Source organism: Pteropus vampyrus, unplaced genomic scaffold (genome assembly GCF_000151845.1).
Source record: "Pteropus vampyrus isolate Shadow unplaced genomic scaffold, Pvam_2.0 Scaffold62, whole genome shotgun sequence".
Lineage (NCBI taxonomy): Eukaryota > Metazoa > Chordata > Mammalia > Chiroptera > Pteropodidae > Pteropus > Pteropus vampyrus.
This window is the reverse complement of record NW_011888843.1, coordinates 4,318,306-4,339,387: the sequence shown is the minus strand read 5'-3', so window position 1 is coordinate 4,339,387 and position 21,082 is coordinate 4,318,306. Positions and strand designations below refer to the sequence as shown.

Genomic DNA, 21,082 nt, shown 5'->3' with positions numbered 1-21,082 from the left:
GGGCCGCTGCTGTCCGGGGAAGCCAGCGTCACCACGTAGGTGTGGAAGTGTAGTGGGGAAGGGGGTGGGGGTGGCCGGAACCCCCAGCGGAGTGGATGAAGGATATGCTGCCGGGGAGCACACGCTTGGCTTCTAACACTGGCTTCGTCCCCCTTTGCTTTGTACCCTCCATTGGCATCCACCGGCCGGAGCCTCGGCCACCGCCTCTGGAGTACGATTGGTGTCAGGTGTGGGAACGGAGGGGCGGGACAGGCCCTCTGTCGGGCCTGCACTAGGACTGGACGAAGCCCGTTTCTGTCGCCCAGCCAGGCCGACAGCCCCCTGTGCCCCAGTGGCACACGCAGCACTGTCGCTGAGTGCATTTGGTCGCTCCCCGCCTGTGGCAGCAATGTCTGAAATTCGCCAGTGTGAAGTGTGTGTGTTGTGGCGGGGGGGGTTGGGGGGTGGCAGATGGAGAGACACAAACACAACAAGGTTAGGATGGATGGGCAGAGATGGAAGCTGGCCAGAGAAATTTATGTTCACAGAGTCAGGCTGATCTCATCGTAAGGGCTTTGCAGTCAGGCCACCTTGGGCTTGACCCTGGCTCTCTCCGCTTCCTGTCTGAGCCCCGCTCTCGGCGAGAGAATGGAGACAGTGGCTGGTGGGCTCAGTTCAGTGATGGCCTCTGTGATGAGCCTCACACCACACCTGGGCCACAGGAAGCGATCCGCATCTAGCCCCTGGAAGCCAGTTTAAAAAATGACATTCCAACAGCAGCCGTGACCTATGCACCAAAACGTCACCCGCGAGGAGCCCAAGCAGGAGGGAGCCTGCCAGGCTCCAAGGATTCACCCTCACACGGTGGCTTAGGGAACAGACGTGACAATCATCTTTCTCTGCCTGTCCTTGAGCCCTCTGTCACTGCCTCCCTCAGAAGCCCTAGGTCAGAATCAACCATGAAACTGGACCACCACCCCCGACCCATGGCTGCTTGACCTCCTTACTTAGGATGGATACTGTGGTCCCTCCCCCCACCCCCCAAAAAAGAAACAGTTTTTTATTTATTTATCTAATTATGAAGTATTCATCTTTGTGGTAAAAATAAAACCACCTATTTTAAAAATAAAAATCACCTATCATTCCAACCACCGAGAGAAAAATCACGATTAAAATTTCAAATATATCTTCTGGAATTATTCTCTGTAAATACATGCATGTAAGACTTTTTTTTTTTTTACAGAAATGGGAGTGCAGTGCATAGTTTTAATATATCCTAGATACTTTTCTATGTCAGTAAATCTCAGTGTATACCATTTTAATAGCTACACCGAATTCCGTTTCACTGACCATACACATTTTTAACCACGCCCTAATGGTAGTAGGCTTCTAGGCCATTTCAGTATTTCGCTATAAACAATACAGTGATTATAATCGTGGAATATATATTTTTTACACTTGACCAACTTTTTTTCCTTGGTATAAATTCTAAAAGAAATTATGGAAAGGGATATGTGCATTACAACTCTGACACCTGTTCCCAAATTATCATCCAAAAAGGTTGAACCAATTAGACTCCCGACAGTATAGGCAAGAAGCATTTTTCACACTCAGAATCACTGGCTGGTTTTGTTGTTTTCATCAGTGGATGCTGCTTTCAAAGGTCCCAGGTGTTTTTCTCCTTCCCCTCCACACCCCATTTCATCTGTAGTTGAGCCTCTCATTTAATAGCCCTCTGAAAATTACAACTCCCAAGAACTGGGCTTGGGTTTATTAACTTGTTTAGTGTGGATCTGCTAGAAAAATTCCATTACTGAAGGGAATAGCGAGACAATCTTTGAGGAGCAAGAAGTGGAAGGAAAAAAGAAAAACCTTCATGGGCTTATTTAAAAAATACCGCAGACCTATAAATAAATAGTGTCCGCAAACCTCCAAGTAACTTTCAAAGAACCGAAAACTTTTTACTGTAAGAAATTTTCCCACCCACTCCCTAAACAAGTATGTTTAACATCCTCAAGAATGGCCAGGAGAGGAGCAGAGAACCACAGGGGGAAACTGGATGAGATGGAAAGACAGCCGTGGAAAGGGGGAACGTGGGCGGGAAGGAAGGATTTGAAGAAAATTAAAAATACGCGAACGATTAAGATTCATACTGGGAAAGTAAAGAGCTGAATTGACGTCGTAAGAACTAGAGTTCAGCCTTGTGGTAGAAGACCAGATCCTTCCCAAATAAAGAAGAAAAGGGAAAGATGTAAACACTTAAATGGACTCGATCAGTGTGCTTTGGTTGAAAAAAAACTCTCGGCGTGAGTAGGAACAAGAATCAAGTGTATAATCGGAGCAAACCTTTGGAGATAAACAGGACCTAAGTTTTCAGATCAGAAAGGCCCAGTCTGTCCCCGGCTGTGTGTGGCAGTGGTGATGAGGATCACTGAACATAGGCCTCTCCCCAAACAAAAGATTTCATTACAGATTTGAAATCTTTTCATCCTTCATGATGGATGGAACCCAGGAACGTCTTCTGGAAAACCCTTGCGCTCAGCCTTGGCTTACTGTCAGCTATAGCCGGGTATGTGCAGGGGGTAAAAAAAAGAGCCTAAAAGGATCCCACCCCAAATTTCATATGGTTATCTTTGAATAGGGGAGTCTTGAGTAATATTTTTTCCTTGTTCTGTTTTCAGAATTTTTATGAGACTAAACATTTTCTTTGTGAAACGGTTGGCCTCTCCCTGCTCCCCTTCTGCTAGTTAGTTATTGCCTCTCACGCACTGATATGAGGCCAAGGCTGGCCCAGAGTGCAGGAGAAAGCCATGATTTCAGCCGCTTTGCTCTTTACGAGCAGGTAAATCATCTCACCAGCCTCGTTTCTGAAGCTTCTTTCTTTTGTTAAGTTCCTACGTTTTGCCTCTTTGAAGCCAATTCCACATATCTTTTTTATGACTATAAAATCTAGTTTTTAGAAACAAAACACATTCGAACTTGACTCTCTCTAGTCCTGATGGACGTACCATCTCTTTTCTGTTAACATAATTTCTTGATAAATGAGTAGCAGATGAAAAATGTTCTTCCTCTCCATCATTGCTAAACGTGGGAATAATTAAAATTCAAATAACCATAAAAAAGTTTGCCTTTAATGATAGCATCTTTACATGTGTAACATCTTAACAGCTTAAAAACCTCATTAGACATCCTCCCATACACAAAGCCTATTTGCTGGAAAATATTTCTGAATAAATTTTGCTTATCTTCCTTTTATAGTAAGATGTTATTACTCAGTAATAATATGCAGCACAACTTCATGATGGTGATCGTTGTTTTATCTTTGTAATTACAGACATATCAAGTGGATCTGAAGCCCAATGGGTCAGAAATAATGGTTACAAATGAAAACAAAAGGGAATATATTGAGTACGTATACACATATTTACAACTTTTATTAAATTGAACGGCATGTTGGGTTGACGTCCCTTGCCTTTTAAAACAGTTCATGCATATAACGGACATAGTTTCAGCAATTTGAGTTCCGTTCTGACTCGTGCTAGTAGGAAGTTGAATTATGGGATGGAAGGTTTGACTTGTATCATGACTTCAGTGAGCTGCCATATAAAGCAGCCGTGGAAGGAGAAAAAGGTGTTCATCATCGAGAAACATGGCAGATACTCTTTTGGGGTATGAGGCTATCCAGTCTAAAACTGAGAACTGCAATCATGGAACACAGCGTCCAAGCACAGTGGGGTAAAATTGGGAGCAACTAAAGATAAAATACTTTTATCCCTCTCCTGACTCCTTTTCCGTAATGAAAATGTAGGGGAATCGTGAAAATGGATAGGAAAATTGAGCACATGCAAGCGTAATGAATTGTTTCTGATATTAGTAATTTTTTTAACCCAGTCTCAACCTCAGTCGGTGGAACAAAAAGTTGAGTCCTTTGGAAGTCCACCTGTTGACTAATCCTAGGGCCTTTATTTATACTGGGCAGAAGCTCTTTCTCTGCTGGGCATGTCATATTTTTCTTCTTGAGCATACACGTATGCTTCAAGCACACAATTGTGGGATTTTCCAAGGATTCGGGTGGCCCGCATGGCCCTGGTGCGGGGACCAGGTCAGTGCAGCAGTGTTTGGGACCCGTGGCCTGAGCAGGTTGTTCATGTTCAGCGGACAAACTCCTTTTCAACGTGCTGGGTGCTCTCCTCTCTTCTCAACACAATCAGGCAGGAGGACTTAATGCAAAGAATTGGCCAAGGGTCTTGGTATCTTTGGGTGTGATCTGCGAAGGAAAACCCACTGTCTTTCCTAATAAGGAAGAAATGGAGAGTGTTGGAGTCTCTACTTAAGAGACCCTGACAAAGCATGGACTGTTACATAGCAGACTTCTGCTAAATTCCCAAGTTAAAAGCTCGCTAAGCTTAATAAAAATCTAGAAGCAAGATACTACCGTTCTTACCTGTTCACAGTAATTGAAACTTGTTTTGAACTTGGACAGACTCAGCAGGCAGACAGCAGCCTGGCAGACACCACTGTCTTTATATGGAAAGTACAGACTTTGAACAAATTTTAAATCCACTCCACCCCAGGGTGACTAGGGTCGAAAGTCTGAAGATTCAGACATTGTGATGTGTGGTGTGCATCCTTCTTTGCAGTTATTTCTTTTAGGTTTCAAGTTTGGTGGGTGTGGGATTAGGCAGAGTTTCAGCTAGCTTCACTGAAAAAAAAAAGGGTGATTGAAATCTCTACCTGCTCCCTGACCCCTGTATTTCTCTGGTGCAGGAAGAAGGCTGATGATTGCAGTTCAGTACAGTAAAGCCTGACATGGCCCAGTAGTGGCTGTGAGTAGGGCTGGTCCTCAAGGGCCGTTGCCATGGTACACCTTGTAGGTCACAGCTGTTTATGACAAAATCGCTGTCCTCTTTCATGACAAAACACTTTCAGTGGAATCCAAAGTTGATTCACTCAGCAGTAAATTCTGCTTTACATCAGACACTGTCACAGGGAAAAATAGTCTCCGTAGATTTCTGTTGCCTAAAGAGGTCTTACCATTAATCCTTCAAATTCTGGTGTCGAAGTACTCATGTCAGTCATTTTGCTGATAAAGTATAAGTCATTGTTTAAAATCAGTACATTGGATATTAGAATGAAATATATGACAAAATATGTTGTACTAAATAGTCCCTTTAAAAATATATGTACGTATTTGTACATATGTGGATGTGTATGTATGTGAGTTTGTACACACATTATGCACACGTAGGTATGTATTCATACCCCAGGACCTTTCCCCTTTTCTCCATGTAGTCACATTATAGAGCAACTTTGATAAACTAAGGCTGGAGCTGAGAGAAGAAGGAAATTAACTATTCTTTTGAAATCTTCAGTGAGATTTCAGATTTTTCACATCCGTTCCACTTACTCTTGAAAGAATTCATGAATAAACAGCGTGTGCCCTCGGGTTCCGCCCCCCGCCCCACCTTGCCTTTGCCGATATAGAGATTTCTGTCCCGTGTCTGATGAGAAGCAATCACAGTCGTCAAGACATGAGCGCCAGTGATGACGAAGGTGGTTAACATGCTGTTCCGTTTTCTCCTGCAGCTTAGTCATCCAATGGAGGTTTGTGAACAGGGTCCAGAAGCAAATGAACGCCTTCCTGGAGGTGAGCTGTGCCCACCAGGGTCGTCTGCCTGCGCCTTTTAGTCCCAGGTTGAGAGAGGATGGCTTTGCTCCTTGGGGTGGTGTGGCGGGAACAATCACACGGCGAGACGGGCACGGTGTGGGGACCACAGCACAGAGATCGGGACTGCCCGCTCACACCGTCAAACCATCTCCAGGACAGGCGCGTTCAGCCACTGCCCTGCCACCCTCTCATCTGCTTTCTCTTGTTTAGTGTCCTCTTGCTTTGCTGCTCTTATTTTTAAATTTGCCTTCACTGTTTGGAAAGAGAACTTTTTACAAGCTTGATCGGGGAGAGCAAGCGTCCCCACAGAGGCTAGACCCGCAGTCCTGCTGGTACCCAAGCGAAGGCTGGGAGACACATCTCTGCCTTTTGCTGTGATGACGGGTCCTCAGGAACCAGAAGGCTTGGGGACCGAACAGTGTAAAACAGTCTCCAGTCACGTCGCCCCTTTTCTTCACAGCTCCTCACACACGTCTCTCCTCTGCACGCATGTGGGAAACACATTTTCCCAGGCTGGGTTTTCATCTCATACCAAGCCACCTGTGCCAACTTCCACCCTATTAAAGGCGAAGCAGGCCCTTCTCAGACCCAAGGATTTCATGTCTGTGATGCTCCAGGCCCCTTATGGGAGGCTCCTAGCGGAGAGTGGAGAGGAGGGAAGCGGTTCATGATTTAACCCATTTCCCGTTTGCCCCGAAGATACTTGTCAGCGGTGCTGTGGCTACAGCATTTATCCTGAGATAACTCGGAGATTATAGTCCTAACCTCACCCCTAAAGTTTGCCACAAAATATCTCGCTCTTATTTTTTGCATTGCTCTAATATATCGATAGTCTTTGGAAACAAATGACCTCATTCTCTCTATAGCATTCTGATTTTAGTAGTGGTATTTCCATTTACAAAATACGGTAATCCTCGATCGCTGAAAATGTCAGATCCTAGAGAACACAGCATTTCTACGCGTGATATTAAATGAACACTGGCAGCAAGCTGCATTTTTTTTTTTCTAAGCAGGAAAAGGGTTAAAAAAAAGGTTCACTTTGATCAAAAGTGATCTTAAATCTTGATAATGGGTAGTAGTCACTTAAAGCGAACGAGCCCCAAGTGCGTGTTCTAAATCTCCGCAGAACCGAGGCAGAGTTCTCGTCAGCACCACTCCTGAGCTGACCCCGGCTCAGCCACCTACACACGGTGAAAAAGGTCCCACCCCGGACAGAACGTTCAAAAGTGTTCAGGGCGTAGGAGCGTAAAATATCCGTTGGGGCACTTGAGAACAGCAGGTTTTACACTCTAGTAAGAAACCCAGGAAGCAGACCCCGGTCCCCACCCCAGGTGATGCACCCATACTTCCAGAAGCCCACCCCATGCCAGGTGCAGGGCGTAGAGGGTCTCGTCCTGCATCACTCACTGGTGACCAGAGCCAGGAGCTGGAGCAGGTTCCCGGTTCCAGTCTCCTCTGTGCCCAGCACACCGCCTCTTTTTCTGTTTCTTCTAGATGCCTTCAGTACCCGATGTTTGTACTTCCTTCCCTTGCTCGTCTATGGCTTGTGTATTTTAGGACACCCTGACTCACAGCAATGTGTCATAAATGGCTTTGGAAGCCGCCTGCCTACAGTAACCCATGTTTTCATAGGCTCTCAAAAAATACTCAAATACCTGAGACTTCTAGATTTCTACTCTTTTTCGAATTTTTTTATATTGTGACTATGCTGTTTTTATAGGAACAACTACTGGCCACTGTCCCTGATATGTAAATCGTTAGTAAAGAATGTATTTTTTCTTGGCTAGTGAAAAAAGTTTGTTTTTCCTATAAAATTTGTCTCTTTCAAGGAAAAGGGTATTTAGGGTGATTTTGCTTTTTTCTTTCAGGGATTCACCGAACTGCTTCCTATTGATTTGATTAAAATTTTTGATGAAAATGAGCTGGAGGTTTGTATTGTGACCATTTTGTATAAAGTAGGTTTTTTAAAACTTTCTCATTACTTTACATATGATATTTTAATATTCTCTGGGGCACTTCTCGTAGCTTAGGTGACTTCTACTACAGATCTTTTAAGAGGCTCGTTTGTTTGCTCTCCTGAGAGTCAGTAAGTAGCACAAGTCGTCACCTGTAGATTCCTTGCCCAGGAGAGGCCAGTTCTGGGACGTGCCGGACAAGTAGAGGCCCACTTAGCTAGCTGAATTGGGTTCATGGCCCCTTGCTCCGAAAGCAAAGGACTGTGTCACCCTTCGTCACATTGAGAGAAACAGAACAAGGAAGGCTGTCAGCGGGATTCAATGAGCCATTCACCCAAGCCCCATCCAGCGAGGCACTTCTCGTAGACTGGCTTTCTGTTCTTTCATCTTAACATGGAAACTTCAAGATAGTCGAAGTCCTAGAAATCACGTAGTATAAGCTTTTCATTGGACAGGTGGGGAAACTGAGGCAGGGAGCAGTTCACGACCCCGCAGGTTTACTCAACAGGGTTTTGGCACAGTTAGGCCTAACACTCTGGTTTTCAGGCTTATGGCTTAGTTCTCCTTCCTTTTCACTGTGGTACCTCTGCAGGAATGTCGTGTTCATTTGTCCACAGGAAACCTTCCCTCATGGAAGGTTAGATACTAAGGAAAGCAGACCTCAGGGTAACCGCTAAGACAAAGAGCCGGTTACAGCATTAGTACAGGTCTGCATCCTTGGGCCTCCGAACGGATGGGTGGTTTGCCCTCACCCAGGTCGATAGATCTGGGGAAGATAAGTTCTTGCTGTCATAACGTGCTGATTCTTTGTGGGTGGGAAGCTATTTTCAAAGATTGAGACAAATAACCTCTCAGAAGGGGAAACAGCCAGGGTGATGAGCGGATGTAAATGGAGCATAAGGAAATCTAGGAGCACCGTCTTCCGCTTGCAGGAGGAGGGAAGATGGTTGATCTAGAGGCTTAATTTCCAATATGAAATGTGGCCTGCATAAGCATTACACTCGGGCCCCTCTCGTTGGGTCCCCCTTGACCTGTGTTGGCAGGTAAAATTTGAGACACGTATTCCCTTCATTTGTTGCTTTATGAGTTGCCAGCTTACCGGCTTTGCACACGACCGAGTGCTGGTGCTGACATGAAGCCATCTCTTTGGCGTCCACACCAGGCCCCGTTTACATCTGGTCACTCTCCTTTCTAGTTGCTGATGTGCGGCCTCGGCGATGTGGACGTGAATGACTGGAGACAACATTCTATTTACAAGAACGGCTACTGCCCGAACCACCCTGTCATTCAGTGGTTCTGGAAGGTAAGGCCTGGGCCCCCAGGGCCCTGCTGCTCCAATGGCTCAGGCCGGGAGCGGGAGCAGGGCAGCTTCTGTGCCGCCCTTCGCGTGGTCTTGCTTGAGTCCAGCTGCTGGAACTTAGGACCTGGGTTGCTGGGGCAGAGAAGAGGCAGACTTGAACCAGAAACAGCCCTTCCTGCCATATTTCTCTGTAACTCCAGTGGACAACCGTCTTTGAATAAGGTTGATTCTTATCAAAGCACATGGCCTTTCCTTGACCACCAATTAAAGCGGCTCCTATTTGAGGAACCGTTGAGTAGACTGATTCTGAAAAGGAGGCCGTGGGATTCAAGCATTGGAACTAGTCCTCCAAAGCGTAAATACGATGGGAGGGAGGTTTCTCAGGGCGAAAACGTGCTTTGGGGCTGACTTTTCCAAGATGTCATGTTTGGTTAAAAAATCATTTTCTCAATTTTTGTTGTTGTTTATGCTGACACACATTTTGATCTTTTCTGTCTTTCAATCAAAGATGGCTACACATGAAATTTGATTTACTCTCTTGGGCCAGTGTTCGCATTCTGTTTGGCTTACGAGAAAAGTGAAGTAGGAACTGAGTGAGTCCAAGGAGGAGATAGTAAACTAACTTTAAGAGAACAATCACAGAAAAAAAGCTGATTATTTCTTTTATAGAAATAAGGAATCATAACACTTTTTAAAATTTCTAAATGTTACTATATTGATATCCATTCTAAATGTTAATGTGAATTTAATATTTCAGGTGCCAGCAGACATAGAGATAAAAAGAAAGAAGCAGAATCTTAAATCCTAGTCCAAGTCTCACTCAGTTTTGATTTTAGATGTTTTTTCCATAGCAGTTCAAGTGACCTTACCAGTAAAGCCAACTCAATTCTTGTACTAATTCAGATGTGTAAAATACACGGATTATTTTGAGGCCTATCCTTGCCTCTGTTTTTTTGTTTTTTGTTTTTTGTTTTTTTGTTTTGTTTTGTTTTGTTTTTTGCTTTTTATAAAACATTGTCTTTAGAGGATCTGTCTACAGCCTGAAATCCCATCTCCTAACCTGGTGTTGACACTTCTCGAACTCTGTGTGTTTATAATTGGCTCGGAGAAACTGGCGAGCCTCACACACAGACTCTTGAGCTTGGTGCCATCAAAGAGTTTGCTTTTTATATCATTTATTTTGACTATTGGCAGAAGAAGAAAGAGACACTGTGTGATCTCTTTCTCTCTCTCAGATTAGAGAGAGGCCAGTATCGTGGTGACCATAAAAAAAAAAAAATGACCATTTTCAGAGTCAACTGTCTAGATCTTCCACTGCGGGATAAATAAGGTTACGTTTGCTTGTCTGCATTACAGCAGCGTGTGTCAAATGTCACGTGGCGACATAATGACCTTCTGCCTCCGTTTATAGGCTGTGCTGCTGATGGACGCCGAGAAGCGTATCCGGTTACTGCAGTTTGTCACAGGGACATCCCGAGTACCTATGAATGGATTTGCCGAACTTTATGGTGAGCAAGATACTATCACTCTTGTTTGTTTTGTTTGTTTGTTTTGTTTTGATCTATTCTTTAAAAACTAGATTTTGCAGAATCATCCATGTGATTCTAAACTGAATGTTTTAAAGACTTCTCACCTCCAGGAAGCAGAATTCTTCAGTCCTTATTATAGATGTAAAACATCCCTTTTTCAAAGGCCTCTGCTTTTTAAAGGTCACATTTCATTTTTTTCCCCCCAAAAGTAGTTTCAAATGTAAACTCCCAAGGTTCAGCTGCAGGCTGTAGCTGTCTGCACCTCCGTGTGCAGCTGTGTCTGTTAAGCTTGGCTCAGTTTCCTTCGGAAGGTGAGCCAGAGTCTGTTGTGAGGCCGTGCAAACACATTTTCCCCATCGTTAAATAGTAAATTCTGTGCCGCAGCCCTCGAGGGTGCCTGGGCTCCCCGAGCACCCCGCCCACCCCCTTCCTTTTCCGTAAGTCGCTCCTGCCTCAAGCGCTCTCAGCTTTGGTTTTTCTTTCTTTGTCTAGGTTCCAATGGTCCTCAGCTGTTTACAATAGAGCAATGGGGGAGTCCCGAAAAACTGCCCCGAGCTCACACGTGGTGAGTGACGAAAATGCACAGTTGTCAACGAACCGTATTTTAAATACTTCACTGTGTGCGCGGGTCGGCTGGCAGCTATAGAATGCTACATTCCCTACTCGTAAATAGCTTAGAGTCTGAAATGTCGGTGGTGCAGATGAAAATATAAGTTGTACAGGATGCTGATGAAGGTTGAGGCTTCAAGTTCTGCGTGGACCCAGTACGTGTGGCACGAGGTTAGGCCGGCCATGCTGTGCGGAGTTCCTCTCTCACCCCCGTCCCTCCCTGAGGACTCCAGGAAGCAGAGATTTCACTCAGACCCGCCATGCGTGGATGTGACAGCTCCCAGACTCTAAACAGATGAGGTGTTTATTCCAACCCTAAATTGGCTTTTTAGAACTTGGGATAAAATTCTCTGTAGAAGCATTGTTTTTAAAAGGCCAAGGCCATTGATAACTCCTAAGTCTCTAGAATTTGGTACCAATATGATTGTGGCCAGAGGAGGGTGCGAGGTCTGACATGGGACCACGGCCCAGGGGGACAGGGTGGCACATGGTGGCCTCCAAGATGCAGGGTCTCCAGTTTCTCTGAAAAGTTACATAAAGCCAGCACAAGGATGAGCCTGGCCGCTCAGTGCCCTCTGGCTCCTCCGAGCTGCGGTGTCCCTCATGTTGGTTTTCCCCACCGGCTTTAATTTCTCGCTCTCAGGAAGCGAGTGGAAGTGGCTCCTCCGAAAATGGTGAGCCCCGCTCACAGCCCACCTTTCCCCGTGAGCAGCGAGGGCTTCCGCCGCCCACCCTGGCCTTCCCGCGCTGCACGGGGCCACTGAGCGTGTCTGGCAGCAACGTGAACTGCCAGCTCGGGGAGGGTTCTCGTGAAAGTGTGCGTGTGGAAAATGGGCTGTGAGAGGTTTTTTGCTTCTGTTCGATTCCCTCGCTGGAAGGACAGTTTTTTCCTCCACCCCCCCTCCCCCATGTGTGCCATTTGCGTGACTCTGAATGGAATGTAAATATGGTCATTGCCCATCAGACCCTTGGAAGCATGCCAACTCCAGCTAACGTTGGCGAATACCCAAAACAGTCATTGTCTGGGATTCTCTGCCTTTATTCTAGGGAAGAATGTTTTGGTAGTTAGGAGCTTTTATTCCAAACAATCCCAGGGTCGAATGTAATTTTTCTGGGTTGTGATGGCCTTTGTTGGAAAAACAGCCAGCACTGAGCCCGAGCCCAGGACTGCTGTGGATTGACAGAAAACTCTCAAGCTCCCAGTCTAATAATGAGAAATTGGAGTAAGAGCCGACTCACCGGGCACAGCCCTCACCCGTGGGCCGGGCACCCTCTAATAGTTATGGCAACAGGACTTCCTGTTCTCTCTGCCGCGTGGCTTTCTTTCCAGCCAGTCCCCAGGCCTCCCATGACACAGGAGACAGCGGCTTTGCTGGCTGCTTCCTCGCAATAGTTCCCCCATCAGATTTAGCCACGTTGATGTCTAATTCCTTTTATGGTTTATGGAAATATAAAATATACAGTTAAAAATGCAAACCTGCTTTATCAGGAGAGCAAGAGCTGGGTGAGCTGGTTCTTTCCGAAGCGTGCTTTTCGTAAACCTCCCAGATGTGATTATTGCGTGTCTGATATTTAAAGGGCTTTGTTTTGTTGTTCTGGCAAAGGCCACTGCTTGAATATGTAAAATTTCACTTTACTGAGAATCAAAGACTTACTTGCTCTCTGAGGCCGACTCTAAAAATAATCTCATTCGGCCCACGCATCATCCACCTGAAGACGCTGAAGCCCGCTGAGGACAATGAGGTCACACAGTTAGTGACAGACCAGAGCCAGGCCCCTGCCCCCTGACCTCAGAAGTAACAGTGACGAACACTTTTTAAGCGTTTAAAGTGTTCCTGGCATTGTCCTAGGTGCTTTGTGTGTTTTAACTCATATCATCGCCATAGCAATTCTAAAGAGTGGTTCCTATTAAAGGGGAAGAAAATGTATCACCAGATGCCACAGAGATTGCAGGCCCTGGACTGTGAAATGCCAACTTAAAATTAAGACCGAAGCCACCTCTGTGAACAGCTCGTTTAAGTGCAGTCTGCAAACATGAAGTTCTGTCTTTTTAATTGGTAAAATAATATTCGAGGTCATTTTAATGAAATGAAATGAAAACCAAAAATGAGAAATTTTTTTAGGCTTATTTTAGGATTCTGGGTTTCTGAGAGCTCTAGTTCTAGAGGCGGTGTTATTCTCCGCTGTGTCTTTTAATGTTTAGTGACTTAAAACAATCTGAGAGCTCAGTGTGCCTTATTCAACATTTTAGGGCCCACTGTGGACGCGTGTCTGTTTTTCACTGCTGCTGCTGCTAACCGTTAGCCCTTAAAGCTTGGAATCATGTCAGTGCCTGGAGAGAACAGTTTTAAATGCTGAGGCACAACACACAAAGTGGTTAGACTTGGGCTTTGGAGCCAGACCAGGGCTGAGTCCTGGCTGTATCGCTTTCTGTGTGACCTTAGGCAAGTTACCTAATCCCTCTGTGCCTCGAATTCCTCCTTTATAAAATAGAGGTGAATCATTACCTGCCTTGTAAGGTGAGTGCTAGGATTTACTGAGGTAATAAATGAAAAGTACCTAATGCTGACTGCACGGGGTAAATGCTCCCTGAGCATTAGCTCTTATTAAATCATGAGCTGCGGCAAGGGGGTGTGGCCATTTTCATGACATACATGTCAACGGTCCACCCCCCGCCAGGCATCAGTTCTGTGAGCGGGGGCTCCAACTCCTTGCACCCCACACATCACTCTGTGAATACAGGCAAGTGAGTGATAATGGCGGTCACCATCTTTGGGCATTTGCCGTGTGCCAGGCACACTTTAAATATGTTCTGATTTGACCCTTTCAGTACCCTGTGAGCTGTTTCCCCACTTCACAGATGCACAGACTCAGAAAAGGAGGCGACTTGCCCAAGGTCACACAGCTGGCACGTGGCCAAGCCAGCATTTGAACTTGGTCTCTTAGACGAGTGTGCTTCGTCTGTCTGAAGGCCTCACTCCCACCTGGGTGATTCGTAACGGCCCAAACGAAACGAAGCCTGCAGATCTTTAGGGGCTTTTTTCAAATGCAGCTTCTCACTCCAAATGTCGATTGCTTTCCTGACTTTGAGAGGAGAAGGCAGCTGCTTATTTAGCATTGGGGTTCTGGAGCCACTGCCCGCCTGGTTCTAGTCTGGAGCCTTCCTTGCTCCCGGGGGTGAGACCCGCATCTGCAGAACAGAGAAAGCGTTGGAAACACGATGAGTCACTGCGTAGAAAAGCACTTGGCTCGGGGCCCGATGCAGAAGTGAGAGCGTTAGAGCTGCCACAGCCTCGGTTCGCCCGATTCTCCCGGAGCTCCTACTGCGTAAATTCTTTTGTGTTTCAGGGGTTTTGAAGTCTTGGAGTATATGTCAGCTACCTCGATGTGAACAGTTTCAAAGCAGGAATTTTTTTTTTTTTTTGATCATCAGAATTTGATTAAGACATATGCACACACTCGCTCCGACCCCAGACGCCCCCCTTAGCCAAATCTAGGAAATGCTGTCATACCTAACGGTTCATAACGATGGCGTTTTACCTACACCTTTGTTACCATTGCAGCTTTAATCGCCTCGACTTACCTCCGTACGAAACCTTCGAAGATTTACGAGAGAAACTTCTCATGGCCGTGGAAAATGCGCAAGGCTTCGAGGGGGTGGATTAAGCGCCCCCAGCCCCGGGTGGTTGTCCGCGGAGCAAGTCCTGCTTGCATTTGCCTAATAGACTTTGAAGAGATGGTGGCAGAAGATCAGCTGCACAGCGTGGCTCCTGGAGCGGAGCCTTCGCCCGTGACTTGCCCAAGTTCAGACGTGCGAACCCGGTCCCAGGTCGCGTTCTTGCATTTTCCACCGCAAATTATCAGCTGGTTGATGTGCACACTAATTACATTTCAGGAGGACTTATTCTATTTATGTTGTGCCTCTGCAGGCAAAGCCCTTAATAAATATTTTACATACTTTATAATGACAATGAATGGAATTAATCACTCTACAGGTATAGTATTACAACTCATGTTTACTTTTTCAAATGATTTAGACCGATTTTCCGATTTCATTTCATTACAATTAAAGATGTCTCATGTACGTGGAAAAATGAGCTTTTTTTTTTTTGTATTTGAATTTCATACCAGGTGTAATGTTTGTGACTTTTTTATTTTCGAAGTACTTCGACACCCCTACCGTCTACTTTATTAGAATTAGAAGACGGATTTTGCCCAAAAAACCTTAACAGACGAGTACTTTGAGAGAACTTAAAATATAACATTAAACGTAATGATAATTTTTTCCATACTCAGAATGAAAACAAACTGGATATTACTTTTTTTTTTTTTTTGGGTACAAATTCAGCATAATAGCTACAGGCTGGGAGAATTGTACCATAGCATGACAAATTTTGTGTTGATCTGAAGGAATCACACCATTATTCCTTAGAGGTAATTACGTGTGCTGTAACACTCGAGACGGGGTTGGACTACCATTTCTCATAAGAGAAATTGCTTAACCCTTTCCAATGCTGTACAGTCATGCTTTTATTATAGTTTCCTCTTTGCTGTTCATAGTAGAGGCATTTGAATGAAACTTGGCACTGCTTGATTTGAAACTGTGGAAACCAGATCTCTTTAGTCTCCTATTTGTACGCATTTGCTGATAGCTAAATAACCAATTTCTGTTCTAACTGCACCAATTCTGAAGGCACTTTATGTACTCCATGGAGGTCATACCTGGTGTTGTTGATGTTTTGTTTTGTTTTGTTTTATCATAGACATTAAATGTGATGATTATTTCTTCTCCCCGCACCATCTTTCTGGTGCAATACCTATCGATAGCGAACCTGGCTGCTGGTGTCTGAAACCTGGCTGTAAAGCTGAGCCGACAGACCTGTTCTCACCGATCGTTTTGCGATTTCTCCTCAAAGATGAATTTAATATGCACTTAACCGAACCGGTTTTGTTACCTGTGACATGTTGCATGCTTCAGTACTATGTGTGGCCTGAGTCGTGTGTTGTGTGCTAGGCTAAGAGCGAGGGGGCGGACTCGATTCGACCCGCTGCCGTCAGGCAGCTCACCTGGCCAGGGCAGGGGCTGGAGGGCGTCAGCTCCGTTCGATTCTTTGCCACTTGTAATTTTCCGTGTTTTGAGAGAGCGCCTGAGGCAGTGTGGGGGTTCAGCAACCCTCCTGTCTTTTGTAACCTGTGTTGTCCTAGACCCTGTCATAGCTGTCAGGGGACACTAGAGATTTGATCTCTTGCCAGTCATAAATTTATAAGACAAAAATAGTGGTTTCGGGCCCTGTGTTTGTTATGGAAGAAGGACCTTTTGGTGTAAGAAATTCCATTTTGGTGGCTCGTGAGAAGCCGTGAATGTTTGTGGTTATAAATGGGTTGTCCAAGGGGGTGCCGAGGTGTCTAGAAGAAGGTGAATTTCTACAGAGCTAAGGATTGGCTTCCTTTTCTTACTGATTTTAAAATAATAATGATCAGAAAACTTAGATGTTGAGTAATTAGGGGGAAAAAAAAAACAGTATTGCCCATTATTTTTATCTTTTGGTGGGATTTTTTTTCTCCCTTCGGTCAATATAACAGGTGTCTCAGTGGCGAAGCTCACCTCGTCGCAGCCCCTGCTAGTCCAGGGCCAGCTTGCTTTTTAAGACTCATGCTACAGCCTGGGTGAGCAGCATGCTTGCACAGGTTCTGAGAGTGATCACGTGACTGTAGGGGGCGAGATCCAGTGATTCTAGTGTAAAAACCAGGGTCCTTCTGTCATTTTAAAATTGTATATTCAAAAGCAGAATATTGGTTGAATGCAAATTAGGCAACACATTGAAAATATGAAAAACCAATCTAGGATAATTTCTATGCCGGGAACAGATGAGAATTATCAAAATATACCCCTATGAATACTTGAAAAGCAGTAATTGTGAATGACAGTTCAGTTCATCTATTCACTAATATCTGATTTCAGTGACAGCTGAATAGTGCTGGGTTTGGGGTTTGTTTTTGTTTTTTAATCCACGTGTGTTTCCCTAGTTCTCAGCAAGTCTCGGTGTTTCAATCTTGGTTGAAAATAGTCATAGATCTTATTTTCTCTAAATCCTGATGACCACTTTCCATCATCTTCAGGACATAACGACAGATGGCAGCAAAGAAAATGTGCCACATAAAGAGCAGGCTGGTCAGTCATTCCTTGGGCCTCCAGTGACTCTGGTCATCAGGCGTGGGGGCAGAGGCTATGTCATTTTTTCTACTGGTCCTTAGCAGTGATGCTATTTTGAAGTCTAGGGTCTCTGGGGCCTCTGTTTTCTTAGAATTTACTTGAATCCAGTTTTGTTTTATTTAGCTCCCAGAAGAAAGTATAGTTGTTATGGGCCAATTTGCCATGAGATTAAGGAATTCCGGCGTTTACAGACTGCATGTGGAAGGTCCTTTGACGTCAGTTATCACAGCTGTCTCTGGGTCCTGGCTATTTCTCTTCTTGCCTCTCGGTGGCCTAAAGGTAAATCTGGATCGTCTGCCTAGTGGGGTTGACGTTGGCTGGTGCGCTGTTTTTTCTACCTTTTGCCTCTGGGACAGGAAGCGGCGAGGTGTTTGCTTGGCTGTTATATTCAGCTTCATGCTCTTCTCTCTTTTTTCCCCACGAAACATTTTTCATTATTTCATTATTCTGTAGCCAGTCCTCTACCACATCACCAGAGTATAAGATGCTTCTTTGATTTTCGTTTCCATGGCCCTTCGGTAGCTAACATTAGGGATTCCCTAAGGTCAGATGACAAATGCTATAAAGCGATCTGATATGGATTCTGTCTCCCACGTAAGGATGCAGTGACAGGTTCTGAGAAATGGTTAGCAAAATATTTGAACCACTTTCTGCATCTCACATTGTTAAAATAGACAACACGTACCACTGCTCTTTGATCTTGCCAGATCCAACTTGGCTCTCTTGAAAGCCAAGTTCATATGCAGCAAATTACTAATTTTTCTAACAGTTAACTAATTGTCAAGCATTTGACTAGTATGTTCCTAAGTCTTGTCTCTCTGAAATTTTACCACCTATAAAGAGAGCCTGGATCAATCAGTTCCTGAGCCCCTACCCACTGTGTGTGCTAGCTGTCCTCTTTCTTTGCCAGTTTCCTCCTCACCTTGACTCTGCACCCCTGTCCGTACAGGGAGGGGAAGGGACATGCTGTCTGGTATCATTTTCTGCCTTGCCAGTAGAAGGTGCTGCTGTGCAGGGTAACTGCCCTGTCTGCTTTCTTCCTGATCCCCAGGAGGTCATGCACTACCTCTGTCTTATTCAGGCTGTGGGGTACATTCTGATCCGTCAAAACTGCCAATTTCAGGTCTGAGATGTGTTTTTAAACATCCTTTTAAACCCCACTTTGTACTCTCGATTTTAAACCTGGGAAGAAAATGTGATATACTTCGGACCACCTTTTTTTTTTAATTTATCTAAGCCTTAATGAACGGTGTATATACCCGCGCGTCCGCACCCGCCCCACCCCCAGAGCGTCTTCAGTGTGTCGGAAAACACCGTCACGTTGAGACGTGAGCTTGCGTAATTAATGTTTTGTAGAAAAGGAGAGTTTCTGTTGGTGTGAGGTTTTCCGAGACATCTGTCCTTCATTAACGGTGTTAGGCACCAGGCAACGCTGGTTTAAAATGCATGTCTTCTGTTGGTCGGTCTGTTTGTAAGGAGTAACAGTAGGAATCTAATGACATTGGCCACAGACCTCTGTGTACTGCATTCTCAACCTGGTATCAGCGCATCGAAGCCTTTCTCATGACCATGACCCCGAGTCTATAGACATCCATGTTCCTGTAGAAGCCACTTGGCCCCTCCTACTCAGACTAATCTCACCTAGATTGTCACGGTTTCTTTCATGTTAATAACTTTGTGTAACCTTGTTCTTTCTCTACTACTATGTATGTAATATGTATATACATATATACGTACATGTGCTGTCCAAATATATCTGTATATATTTGTATAGCATTTTTACACCTTTCTCGAGTAATCTGATTTTGAAAGGGAGTGAGAACCTAGTCCCTCCAAGCTGTATCCTGAGAATTCGGACCCTCGGAACCTGAGAGAACCCCCAGAAGATGGTGTCAATATGCTGTCACTTCTTAATTCAGGATCTATTAGCAAATGAAACATGAATAAACAGAGTGACTTTTAAGGTGAAAAGAGTTTCAAGCATTCCAAATGAATTCTCAATGTTTTATAATTTTTTATTATAAACCCACCTCCTACTATAAAGCCAAGTACTATTTGATACCGTGATTAAAAACCAAACTACTTTGAAATTTTTTAAAGACAACTTACAGACCGTGTTCATTTTCACAATCAGAGTAGCTTTGAAATGTGGTTGAATTTGATACACACAGGAAAAGTTTTGTTTAAGAACAAATCCTTTTGGCTTTTCATTTTTCTTGAGAGACCTAATGAGAAATTGTAGATTGTTTTCCTGACAGCAAAAGAGTAATGTGACAAAATGAAGTCGTTGTAAATAAGTGATGCAACTTGTCAAATATTTAATAAAGAATTATGGAAGCTGGAACATTTTATATCAAGTATGATGGATTGTCTGATTTAAAGCTTCGTTGTGAATGTATCGTCTGATTTCAGGGGTTTAAATGCCTGCAGATTGATGATAGTATGTTCATTTCCTTAATCTCCCTAAATTTCCACACCTATAAAAACATCACTGAAGTCTGCCCAAAACACATGGCTTAAGCTTAATGGGATGCACATCGAATCTTATCCATCTGTCTTTTTATTAAACTTGAGACTTGATAACTTTATCTAACACTGCAGTTCATTCAGATCCATCCCCGCAAAGGCATATTTCTAGTCTTTTTCCCAACCAGTGCTCAAGTTATGTGCGTTAACAACGCTCAGTCATAAAGCCCGAAGTGGTTCTCAGAAGCGGCCGCCAGAATCCAGATCTCGTGTCCCTTCTCTCTGAGAGCTCACAGACCGCACCCCCCAGCATTTTTTCCTTTTTCTGTAGGACTGAGCCTCTTCTTGTCCCCTAAGGGACTGCCAGGAGGGAAATATTCAAGCAGGACATAATTTAGTGGTGGATGGTATCTCACTGGAAAGGTGTCAGCAGCGTCCTGAGTTCCTGCTGCCTCGTCCAGCCTCACACGAAGGTGCAGGGGAGGTGCCAGTGGCCAGAGCCACTCTGAAGGTCCAGTTCTTCCTTAGAGGGAAACACAAATGGTCAAATAAAAAAAGAGAAAGTATCATACCTCAGCTACACAGTGGCTACGTTAACCAGCTGCGAAGTGCCAGAGTGGTCTAGGCACTTCTGAAATTGTAAAGCCTCTCGTAAAAGTGGTGAGTGTGAGTCTCCAGGAATTCTAATCACGGTTGGCTCTGAGGACCACATTCAAAGGAGTCCTGGGACCTAAGAGTGTGAAAGCCACTTGCCGATCCCTTTGGTGCTCCCTCCTCTGTGAGAGGACACCTCAAAACTGCGTTTCCAGCGAGCTCGGGCTGTGGAATCTGTGAGCAAGTATTTGTAGGACTTAAATTGACAGGAAAACACATTGACGAGTTTGCTGAAGACTCAATACAGACCCCTCCAAACAGATTGCAGGACCCTATCACAACTGGGCGGCTGCCCACCAGTGGAGACTCAGGAGGGCGAGAACCAGGGCCCCTCCCTTCGTAGGACCGAACTCAGGCTGGACTGGGAAAAAGATCAATTTAGCCCCGATTGGTTTGTCCCTTCCTGCCCAGCCCCTATGTGGTGCCCCATCCCCTCCCCCAACCAGTGTCCGCATGCTGCCATGTGCCTCCTACCCTTCCCCCAAGTTGGTCCTAGCCCCCTTCCCAACTGGGCTGCGAAGGATAGCAGTGGGAAGCGCCTCCTCTCTGCCTTCAGACAGAGTGACATCTCACCTCAGCTGAGGCCTCAGGGGACAAGCCCTTCTCCTGCCGAGTGCTTCAGGGCCAAGGTCAGAGACCACCCTTGTGTCTCAGCCTCCCCAGGCCGACTCAGTCGCACGGCTCACAGGAGACGAGCTTCTCCATGTT

At 45.1% G+C, this 21,082-nt stretch overlaps 1 protein-coding gene across 10 annotated transcripts in view; it reads left to right on the top strand.

Moving 5' to 3' along the window:
- The window catches only part of NEDD4L (neural precursor cell expressed, developmentally down-regulated 4-like, E3 ubiquitin protein ligase), a 217,115-nt gene extending 197,510 nt beyond the window's left edge, over nt 1-19,605 (top strand). For 8 of the 10 annotated variants that reach the window (XM_011361101.2, XM_023531152.1, XM_011361103.2 and 5 more), the window contains 7 exons: nt 3,314-3,387; nt 5,566-5,626; nt 7,516-7,575; nt 8,798-8,905; nt 10,314-10,410; nt 10,924-10,996; nt 14,604-15,134. In XM_011361101.2, coding sequence (XP_011359403.1) covers nt 3,314-3,387; nt 5,566-5,626; nt 7,516-7,575; nt 8,798-8,905; nt 10,314-10,410; nt 10,924-10,996; nt 14,604-14,706 — 576 coding nt within the window. In that variant the 3' untranslated portion in view covers nt 14,707-15,134. Of the gene's footprint in view, nt 1-3,313; nt 3,388-5,565; nt 5,627-7,515; nt 7,576-8,797; nt 8,906-10,313; nt 10,411-10,923; nt 10,997-14,603 lie in introns of all 10 variants that reach the window. The other 2 variants (XM_011361097.2, XM_011361102.2) reach the window with 2 other exon arrangements.
- The last annotated feature ends 1,477 nt before the right edge of the window (nt 19,606-21,082 follow it).